The sequence below is a fragment of the Euwallacea similis genome, unplaced genomic scaffold, assembly GCF_039881205.1.
Source record: "Euwallacea similis isolate ESF13 unplaced genomic scaffold, ESF131.1 scaffold_111, whole genome shotgun sequence".
Lineage (NCBI taxonomy): Eukaryota > Metazoa > Arthropoda > Insecta > Coleoptera > Curculionidae > Euwallacea > Euwallacea similis.
In genome coordinates this window covers 10,340-22,015 of record NW_027098645.1, presented here as the reverse complement: position 1 = coordinate 22,015, position 11,676 = coordinate 10,340, and the positions used below count along the sequence as shown (strand labels likewise).

The window sequence follows — 11,676 nt, the reverse complement described above, 5'->3', positions numbered from 1 at the left end:
TGATGTTCTCCTTTGTTGGGTCTGCTTTTCCTTTTGGACTCTTGGTTGTATGCATTTTCTCCAAAATGCGGCTAGACAACAACTTGTTAGTATTAGATACATAATTATGGTCCATATGCTCGGAGAGGCAGAGATTTCATCAAACGTCAGAAGTGGTTCTTCTTTCATCTGGAAAATTTCACCTTTTAGTTCGTGAAGTTTATCTAGTTTTAGCTCGGGAAGGTGTACACTTAAATTTAACATTTGTTCAATTTTATGATTGTTATTTAAGTCTGGAAATAATATGGGCTGCGAATATGTCTTTGAGGTTATCAGTTCGTTACGTACAAGTTTTTCACCAACAGTTACTTGACAACCTAAAGGTATTTGGCACAAAAATGTCCCCACTAAGTTCCTTGTTTCACTTTGTCGTCCTGGGCAAAGCATTTGTACAGATTTCTTCTTAGGACACACCAAAATCCATTTGTTGGTTGATCCTAGTCGGTCGATGACTACGTTTGCTATCTCGGCATGAGTTTGCTTACAAGTCGTCGGGGCTGTATTTGTACTAAGCAGCTTGACTTCACATGGGGCATTGTCCTGAATTTCTATAGGGCTTTCTTTAGCACACAAGTAGAGTTCTGGTATTATGTGTTGGCATCTCTTTTCGTAATACGCGTAGTGCAATTGACTAATTAACAAGAATTTATTTTGCGGTACAACAACCTTAAACAGACCTTTTATATAAATTGGAATGGCATACAGATGAAAATATTTAAAATCCTGATTGTTAACTATGGGAATATGTAAAATATATATAATTTTGTTATTCAAAATGAAACATTCTAAATCGATCATTTTTTCAAATAAAGGAATATTTTCAAAAGTTACAGCAAGTGGTAATTGATTTGATCCTAATTGACTTTGCAGGTTTATTAATTCTGTATAAAGATCTTTTGGTTTTATTACACTAGGATGTATCGTTTTGAGCTTAGCGAATACTAGCGAGTTTTCTATGTCCTGCAGTATTGAAGCGATTATTTCATACATGTTTATTATTTCACCAATTAGTTCTTTCAGAAATACACAATTTCTATCATCTATAACGTCTTTTACATATGGTAAAATCTTGTTTATCTTATCTTCAATTAATTTATCATTTTGAAATAATTGTTTCAATGTCTGATTAAATCTTTCTATTACGGTTATTGATAATGACCTTTGGTTTAAAATTCCTGTTTGTAATTTTCTTTGATTTTCTTCAAGGGTACTGATAAGTTGATCATATCTATCGCCATCGGATGCATCAAGATTTCCCGTAATCACTTTAAAGACAGAACCTATACCATTCATTATTCCTCTTTTTAATCTCCGTGAATGAGGTACAATTCTTTCAAACCTTTCTTCTGTTCTTTCTTTAGCAAATTTTAACATCTCCAGAAAATTTCCAAATTCGTCAAGATAAGGTTTTAAATGCTTAGTTTGATTTAATGTTATCGTAATGTTTGTCGTCTTTGTTTGTAAAATGTTTATTTGTCTTATAATTGGATTCAGGTCATGGTATTGGATAATTTTTTATTGCTAAAATTTTGTCTGGGTTTGGTTTTACCCCGTCTGGTGTAATAATATGTCCCAGATAAGCTACTTCTCTTCTAAGAAACTCACTTTTATCCATCTGTATTTTAAAATTAGATTCTCTAAGTCTGTTAAACACGGATCTAAGTCTTTCTAGATGCTCTTGTAAAGACGTGGAAAAAATTATTATGTCGTCTAAATAAACTAAACATTTTTCATTCTGAATACCTCTTAAAATATTGTCCATGACCCTTTGAAACGTTGCCGGAGCATTCTTTAATCCGAATGGCATGCGTGTATATTCGAAGTGACCCTGTTCAGTATTAAATGCTGTTTTTTGCACATCGGCTTCCTCCATCTCAATTTGGTGGAATCCGCTCGCTAAATCTAATGTGCTAAAATACTGGCATTTGCCAAGCTTATCTAATAAATCTGTTATGTTGGGAAGTGGGTACTTGTCGTCGATAGTTTTCTCATTTAATTTTCGATAATCCACGCATACACGCCATTTTTGTTTTCCGGAAGCATCCTTTTTTTTTGGCACCACCCAAATTGGTGCAGACCAAGGCGAATTACTGGGTCGGATAATATTTTGACTTAGCATTTTATTTATTTGATTTTCCACTTCTTTTTTGTGCACAAACGGGTACCTATATGACTTAGCATAAACTGGTAATTCATCGAATGTTCTAATTGAATGCTTAATCTTACTAGTGAATGTGAGTGGCATATTCTCATGATAAAATATATCCGCATATTCCTTACATAAGTTTAAAATTTTAGTTTTTTCCTCTGGGTTGAGGTGATCCGTTCTAATTTGAGAAGGGTCAAATTCTACAGATTGTTTAAAATCAGTTTCCATATGGTTTAAATCAATTAAAGATTCTTCTCGACACTCTTCATACTTTTCTACGTCAAAAGGTTCAGAAATATCTAGCGTTATAGGTTCACAAGTATTATTAATTACTGTCGTTATAGCGTATCCCTGATTTGCTTTAGATATACAGTTTGGGATTTCACAGTTGTGTAATTTCTGATAGGGTATTATTATATCTCCCTGCTGGATACTTGTCCGAATTTTGATTACCTGTTCACTTCGTGGTTCTACAATAACGTTATTTATTTGCGTTTTTATTTTATGATATTTTAACTGAATACTTGTATAAGGTGTGATTAAACATCCTTTCTCGTAATCTAATTTAGCCTGTAGTTTTCTTAAATATTCTATACCGATTAATCCGTCAAATGTATTGTGGAACTTAAATAAATAAAATTTCATAGAAATTGGTTTTGGTAATTTAAATAATTTTGAAGCAGGAATTTCAGCACTAAATTGATGGGCAGATTGTTGAAAAACCGTCGAAACTACGAATGGGTCCGACTTAATTTGATTTGGAAAAAATTTATTAGCTATGTCCGGATTTATGAAAGATTTTGTCGATCCACTATCTATCAGAATTTTTAAATTATGTTCAGGGAAAATTACATAGGAAAGTTCGCTTGCGTTATTATTATTCAGCGAAATAATTTCTGGTGTCATATGTCGCTGTTTACTTGGCCGGTTCGAGGAAAATTTTGTTTCGAGTTATTTACTTGGTATTCTGCTGACTCAACATTTTCATAATAAACGTTTGGCTGCGACGCATTTTTCCAAGGTTCTTTATGGGATTCTTGTACTGCTGCGTAATTTTCCGTATTAGCAACGTAATCAAACGTTTCACCTGCGTTATTTATATTATACAATTCTTCTGATATAAAATTCGGCGATTGATTGCTATTCTGTCCGAAACGATTTGAATTTTGAAAATTGTTTCTGTTATTATTATTTTTGTTAAAATATGGCTTATTCAGTCTCGTTGTTTGTCTCGTCGACACGCTCATTGGAGTCGGGTTGGGCAATGGTTTATTCTGATTTGGCCTAAAAACATTGGTTGTTGGTTTATGCCAAAACGGTTGAGAAGTTGTTTGGAAATTTTGTGACGAATAATTGTTTGATTGGAAATTTTGTGGTGAATAATTGTTAGATCCAAATGATGGTTGAAATTGTCTGAACGAATTAAAAGAAGGGCTTGAATTAAACTTATTTTGACGTGAATTTGTATACCGATTATTAAATGAACCTGTATTTCTTCTACTTGATTGCATCATGTTAGGGGTTCTAACATTTGTTTGGAAATAATGAATGTTATTTTCCTCTAATACAAATTGTAATGCTTCGGGAAGATCTTTCGGACGCATGCAACGTATAGTAGTACCTAATGGTTCCTTAAGACCTGATAAAAACGTTTTAAGTGCTAGGTCATTATATAAATTTCTTTTTAGAATTCTCGCATTATCGCTATTCTCATGAACATTAACATACGAACATAGTAAATTCAGAATGTGTAAAACACGGTCATAAAAATTATTAGGGCTTTCATTAACTTGTTGTCGAAGCATAACCAAATCTCGATTTAGACATGCTTCATCCCTTTGATCCGCGAAATGTCGATTCAATATGTGTTTCAGCTCGTCCCATGTTTTAACATTTTGCGTTCCTAATACTAATTTTGCGTTACCTGTCAGTTTTCCTATAATACTATTTATTAAATATATATTTTGAAAATGCTCTGGCTGTTGCACAATATAAAAAGAATCAATAAGAGATTGACACACACTCAGATACCTGCTAAGATCGTTAGGACTTCCGTCAAACTCAGGAATGCATCTGAGATATTCCGTTTTAAATTCAGCCATTGTAGTTTTAGTGTTATTTAAGGGAAACTTATTTAAAATTTTTGAACTATGAGAAATCAAGTCTGTTGAAGGCGTTAAACGAAGGGTTTCTAATTGACCCAATAGTTCGTCAACATCCGTCATTAAGATAAAAACAAAAATTATACGTCAATTGCACTTACCACAGTATAACGATGCTTCTGTTCACGAAGACGGGCATTCTGGTCGGCGATTGTGGTCCTTCCAAAGATGCTGGTCCTCACTTGGTCGATACTGTGCTCTATAGCTTCTTCTTCTATTCTTCTTGCTTGTAGGTTTCAATCACTCGAGGTTAGTTCGATATCGTCGATTCGATAACGAGCCCAAAAGTAATCCTATGTCGACTGCGCCAGTTATGTTTCGTGGAACCGAAACAGCTTTTTTAAAAAACACACACAAACACTAAAAACTTAATTTTCAAATTTATTAAAATCAACTTAAAGACTACTTGACAATTTAAGGAACGAGCTTCTAATGAATCATGAATGAATACTGAAACAATAATGAATCCTGACTAATGGCCGCTTAAACTATTTATTGTAATTTCTTGTCGTGTCAGCAATATAGTAATGTCGCAGCAGGCTTCGGCTTAGTCTAGATATTTCCATGATATAACTCACCAAATTGATGAAAACGTGCCAAAAATGACTAAAACAGGCAGAAACGAGCGAAATCGGTCAGAAACGATAGTTTCATCTCTGAATTTGCTCAAATCGACCGATTTGGCTTATTTCGGCCAAATCTGTCTATTTTGGATGGAAACAGAACCAAATTGATGAAAACGTGCCAAAATGACTAAAACAGGCAGAAACGAGCGAAATCGGTCAGAAACGATCGTTTCATCCAGGAATTTGCTCAAATCGGCCGATTTGGCTTATTTCGGCCAAATCTGTCTATTTTGGATTCAAATTGCACCAAATTGATGAAAACGTGCCAAAATGACTAAAACAGGCAGAAACGAGCGAAATCGGTCAGAAACGATAGTTTCATCTCTGAATTTGCTCAAATCGACCGATTTGGCTTATTTCGGCCAAATCTGTCTATTTTGGATGGAAACAGAACCAAATGGATGAAAACGTGCCAAAATGACTAAAACAGGCAGAAACGAGCGAAATCGGTCAGAAACGATCGTTTCATCAAGGAATTTGCTCAAATCGGCCGATTTGGCTTATTTCGGCCAAATCTGTCTATTTTGGATGGAAACAGAACCAAATTGATGAAAACGTGCCAAAATGACTAAAACAGGCAGAAACGAGCGAAATCGGTCAGAAACGATCGTTTCATCAAGGAATTTGCTCAAATCGGCCGATTTGGCTTATTTCGGCCAAATCTGTCTATTTTGGATGGAAACAGAACCAAATTGATGAAAACGTGCTAAAATGACTAAAACAGGCAGAAACTAGCGAAATCGGTCAGAAACGATCGTTTCATCAAGGAATTTGCTCAAATCGGCCGATTTGGCTTATTTCGGCCAAATCTGTCTATTTTGGATTCAAATTGGACCAAAGTGATGAAAACGTGCCAAAATGACTAAAACAGGCAGAAACGAGCGAAATCGGTCAGAAACGATAGTTTCATCTCTGAATTTGCTCAAATCGACCGATTTGGCTTATTTCGGCCAAATCTGTCTATTTTGGATGGAAACAGAACCAAATTGATGAAAACGTGCTTTTTTTTTTTCTTTTTTTTTTTTTGTACGAGGAAAATCTTCTAAAGACACCCGTGCCTGCTGACGAATTGGCAGGGTAGTGTGGGATTCACTGTGTTGTACTTAGCAGTGCCTACCCACTAAAAACCTCGTTTGCAGCTTTCCACCGTCGGCCGGAACTGTCCCTCGGGATAAAACCTCGGTTACGACGGTGGTTTCGGTGTTGTCATTGTTTTTGCGCGTCGCAATATTCGGAAATTTAATATAAAAATAGAAAGATTTTTTTTTTTTTTTTTTTTTTCTATATTTTCGGGAAATCTGGAAAAACAATTTACTAGTCAGGAAGTGGCTGTATGAGTTTTATAATTTAGTGACGGCCATCAGTGAAAATAATCGTGACCGCCCCATAATCCTTTGGATTTATGCTGTTTCGTGAAATTAAAATTACGAGAATCATACCGTACGCAAGATTCGTTCTTGCCTCTCTTTCTCTCTCATCATATTGGAAATGGCTCTGCTGCAGCGATCCCAATTTTCTGGGTTTTTTAGCATTGCTTTTATTAGATTTACTGGAGTTAGAGCGTTCACGCATGCTTTTAACTCGTCTCGTTGAGTTTGGAAAATCGGGCATCGGAAAATACAGTGCTCTGCGGAGTCTAAGATTCCGCAGTGACTGCAGTTCGGTTCCGTTTTTCCAATGCGGTGCGTGAAAGCTCTAAAGCTTCCGTGCCCGGTGAACGCCTGAGTTAGGTAATAATTCAGGCGTTTGTGTTTGCATGAGACCCACGTATCCAGGTTAGGGATTAATTTCTTAGTCCACTGCCCCTTTTCCGCGAGACATGACCAACGTTGCTGCCATTTCCAAATTGTTTCAGATCGAGCTGCTTTTTTGTCCGCATTGCTGACTTTCTGTAAAGTGTTGAGCCGTGTTCTCTCCTCGATTAGCAAATCGATTGGAGGAATTCCTGCTAGCACTTGTACCGCTTCATAGGATACAGTGCGATACGCACATATGACTCTCAGGAGTGCCTTTCTTTGCACGCTGAGCAACATACGTACGTATTTTCCGATTCTCGTCATCCACCCCCAAATCGGAGCGGCGTAGAGAAGCGTCGACTGTACTACTCCATAAAGAAGTTGTCTTTTTTGGGAACTTGGACCGTCTAACGTAGGCATGATTCTTTGCAAAAGTCCCAGTTTGTTTAGACTTTTCCGGCAGATTACTTCCACGTGGCGCCCGTGATGCAAATTTTCTCCGAATTCTACACCCAAATATCTGATGGATTTTTTGGGCTTAACGCGGACGTCATTAGCGATGAAGAAAATGTCCTTCTTATACCTTTTCCCGTTTAGAATCACTGCTTCGGTTTTTTCCGAGGCTATTTGAAGCGAATGGTCGGTCAACCATTGCACGCAACGGTTTATTGCCCGATTCGCTTCGCCTATTAGCTGCGCCCTATCGGAGCCGCAAACGACGAGAGCAATGTCGTCTGCGTAGCCAATGGGCGTAACGTTTTCCGATTTGCCCGCCTCTAAGATGGGGTCGTACATGATGTTCCATAGGAGCGGGCCGAGTACCGAACCTTGCGGAATGCCCATCGCCATATTGAACGTGGTCTCTTTGTCTATTTTTACTACTCTATTTGCGAAGTAGTCTTTTATGACGTTGATTAAGTAATCTGAAATATTTCTTCTAGTCAATTCGTTAATTATGCACTCCCATGACGCGCTGTTGAACGCATTTCTCACGTCTAGCGTGATTAATGCGCACCAACGTTCTCCGCGACGACGATTTTTGACGTCGCGGGCCACTTCTAGAACACGCGTCATGGCATGCATCGCGGATTTTCCTTTTCTGAAGCCAAATTGTACGTCGGACAGCGGATGTTTTGCCGTCAGTTCCTCATCGAGGCGGCTCTTGATGAGGTGTTCATACAATTTGGCCGCAGCATCGATTAGACAAATAGGCCTGTACGATCCCAGCTCTTCGCTATTCTTGTACGGTTTTAGAAGCAAGATTAATTTCGCAATCTTCCAGGAATCCGGAAATTCTTGGTTTTCCAGCGCTTGATTAAGCACTCGTAGCCATACATCCGGGTATGCTTCGAGGCTATATTTAACCGCTTCCGCACTGAGCCCGTCGGGACCCGGTGCTGCTGCGCTTTTTAATTTGCAAGCGGCCGTTTTTACTTCCTCTATCGAGAACGGAGTAAAAACGACCGGCATTTTCTTGGCTGGAATGCGACCGGACCCCTTCGGGAAAAGGTACTCCGCGATTTCCAATTTCCGTTGTGCAGTTAACTCAAAAGGGTTTCCGGGTTTGAGGTGTCTCATGACAATTTTGTACCCCTCACCCCAGATGTCATCATCGAGTTTCTTGCACAATTCGCTCCATGTCGCTTTTTTGCGCGAGCTAATTTCTTTTTGAAGGGATTTTCTTTCCTCCTTGTACTCTTGCCAGAGCGCCTCCGTTTCGGCATCCGCGGTGTTCGAATTCGCGTATGCGCGAAGCGCACGTCTTCTAGCTTTTATGCAGCTCTTCCTTTTCTGATCGATCTGCTCTGTCCACCAGTACGGATTCGGGTTTCCAGTCACTGCATTGCTATTTTCAACACAAGCCTTCCGGAAAGCATCCTTCATAATTTTTGAAATCTCTTTCCCGCTATTTACCTCGGGGTGGCGTTGTAAGAGATCGCCAAAAGCCTCAATAAATTTATGCTTGTCCGGTTTTACGATTCCTGGCAGTCTCGTTTTCCGTTCCGGTATTTTGCCGATTTCAAAATAAATGTGCCTATGCGGCGAATACGGTTCATTATCATCTATGACCTGCCAATCCTTCGCGTGATTGGTCAGGCTTTGGCTCACAAAAGTGACATCGATACAAGATTGCTGTTGACGTCTTACGAACGTGGGTTCTCCCGTGTTAAGAGCCACCATATTGAAGGCCCCCATCATCTGGGACAACGCCCCGCCTCTTGCGTCCTCTCTCATCGCACCCCAGTCCGGGGATTTGGCATTAAAATCTCCCATTATGACTAATTTACCGTGTCGGCCGGCGGCTTCTCGGTGCAAATCGATCAGGTATTGGTCGAACTGCTCCCTTGTACAGTTAGGCGAGATGTAGCAGGCTATTATTGTGTATTCGGCACCGAATAGGACAATAAGGCCGTCGCGTCGAATTACTTTTGAGAACTTTACATTTTTTGTTCTCGCAAATATGGCTACATTATTTAAATTGTCAGTGATCCATTTCGGATTGTTCTGAATTAACTTTTTGTTTGGCTCGCTGGCGACAATTAAATCGACATCTCGCTTCGCTGCTTCCAGGAAAGCCATGTCGTGTGCTTTAACAGATCGGTCAGCATTAATCTGAAGGATTTTGGTTGTTATTTTTATTTTCATCTCGAAAGGTGTTTGTTATTTGAAAGCTAAGAAGGGAAGAAAACTTTTTTTTTTTTGTGTTTTTTTTTTGTTTTCTTTTATTTTTAACGATTTTCCGTTATCGTCGCGTCGTGTTCGCTATCTACGGGCGCGAACTCTTCCTGTCGTCGTACCTGTTGTCGTTTAATTACGCGAGCGCGATTCAGTGCGTTGCGGAACTTGACGCACTTGCTGCTGGTAGGGCGGTGTCCTTTTTCGTTGCAAAGGACACATATACAATCTTCTTCTTTCCGAGTACAGTTTTTGCCGCGGTGGTCCGGTTTTCCGCACCGGTAACAGCATTTCCTTCGGTCTGGGCCGCTGCAATTTGCTGTCGCGTGGTCGTAGGCCCAGCACCTAACGCAGCGATCGATCGTGAGGTGCTTCTCAAGCTTGCACCTGACGAGTCCGACCCGAAGGGGTTCCGCCAGTATCGCGGCCGCGTGTTTTTCCTGGAGCCGTACCGTTACAGCCTGCCCAGATTGTGCGTAGGGGCGCATTTCCCCTATAGCAACATCCGCCTCTTTCAAGTCGGGTATTTTGTTTTTGAGGGCTTTGAAGACCTCGTCTTTTGTAGCTGCTGCGTCCATGCCCCGAATGAATACAGACGTTTTTTCTTGCCTCTCCTTCAGGAGGCGGACGCTGTCTTTACCCAGAGATTTCTCTAGGTCCCGGCCGATTGTTTCAAGCGCTTTCTCGTTTTTTTCCAGGGTAATAACGAGATTCCCTTCTTTATTCGATTTTATGGTTTTAATTACTTCCTTGCTCTCGTTTGTTCCGAGCGAAGAATTGATTTTCTTAATTGTTTCAGCGGCCGTGCTTTTCTGATTGTTAACGACGATCGCGTAGGTCGCGTAATTTTTTTTTTTATTTTGTACTGCGGGTTGCTTTCCTTCCGCAGTTTTCAACTTCGTAGTGAAGATTCTGATTTTTGGCCCATCTTTGAATATAAATTGGACCATCTTCCTTAGCTTGGCGACCGACATTCCCTTCAGATGGTGAAGGGCCAGTCTCTTTTCGCGCCCGGTTTCTTCGCGGAGCTTGACCAGGGTATCAAACACGTCGCTTTCTGCCAACGGAACGTTGACTTTGATAATTTTTTTGCCGATGCATTTGTCCGTTTTTCTAGATTTGATTTTGACGAATTGTTCTAGCACGTCAAAATTTGCGAGATTTTCTATTTCCGGGTACCGGTTTTTGAACTGAGATTGAATGCTCTCAGTCATCTTTTGGTCCTCTTCTTCGACGAAAACCACTTTGGTTTCCTCAGGGAGGCCGTCCTCCACGGGGTTACCGATTACAACTTCCGTCGATGTAAAGACGGTGTTTGACCACGTTCTCCCTTCAAGCAACTTCCATGCCTGGAAAGTGGTTTTAGTTGGGAGTGATTCGACCGCCGTTTCTTGACCGGTTTGCGTCGCGATGGTCGCCACCGTGTTTCGCTTTTTGGCGCGTTCCAGGATTAATTTTTTATTATCACGTAGCTTATCTGCGCACGCGGAGAATTTCCGAATTCCCTGTTTTATCTCACGCTTGGTATTTTTATTCGCCTTGATGAGAGCCAATAACTCTTTACCTGTGTAGAACAGGGTGTCTATGAGGCACTTTAATTCCTCCGCGGATAAGCTTGCCGTCTCATTAGCGACGGTCGGTATTTTGTTCGAGTCGAGTCTCGCGTTTTCGCTTATAACGGAGGAGTCGGAAGTTTCCCCCGAGCCGTCCGAACTAGGAAGCTTAAAACGTTTAGTAGGGGACCTTTTTTTCCGCCTTGCTTGGGATTTCGCCCCAGTGTCCTCTTCTTCGCTACTATAAAAGCTGCTATAATGCAGCTCGCTCCTTTCATTATCAATAACCTCCACAATGGAATCCATTGCGGGGGTTCGCTTTAATTGCTTTCAATGGCCAAGTAAAATTATTTCTTTTTTCGAAAGTAGCAAAACGACAAAAACGGTTGGCCGCCAGATGTTGAGCACAACCTATCGTCCCAACGAGATGGGTCGTTTTTTATTGCCCGTCGGTATAAATTCAGTGCAATAAAAATTCCAACGAGAAGGGTCGATTTTATTGCCAGTCGGCCTATATGCAGTGCAATAAAAATTCCAACGACTTACCAGACTCTTTCTGTTTTCACAGAAAACTGCGGAAAATCGTCGAAAACTTTCCCGCAATCAACACTACACACCCGCACACACAAAGCCCTCTGAATGCGCTTCACGGTGGCACGAAAAACACTTTTCTGCGAAGCCGTTTACCGCACTTATCGAGGTATTTAGCCGGAGCAATTTGTTACGCACGTCTTG

General features: G+C 40.2%; 1 protein-coding gene across 1 annotated transcript; it reads right to left on the bottom strand.

The window, feature by feature from the left end:
• Nucleotides 1–327: 327 nt before the first annotated feature.
• Nucleotides 328–11,247, bottom strand: LOC136418838 (uncharacterized; the record flags this gene model as incomplete). The annotated part of the gene is made up of 3 exons (XM_066405063.1): nucleotides 9,511–11,247; nucleotides 6,416–9,325; nucleotides 328–705 (listed from the first exon to the last, which is right to left on the bottom strand). Coding segments are annotated over exons 1-3 (5,025 nt in total), but the record flags the coding sequence as incomplete, so codon positions are not given.
• Nucleotides 11,248–11,676: the final 429 nt, after the last annotated feature.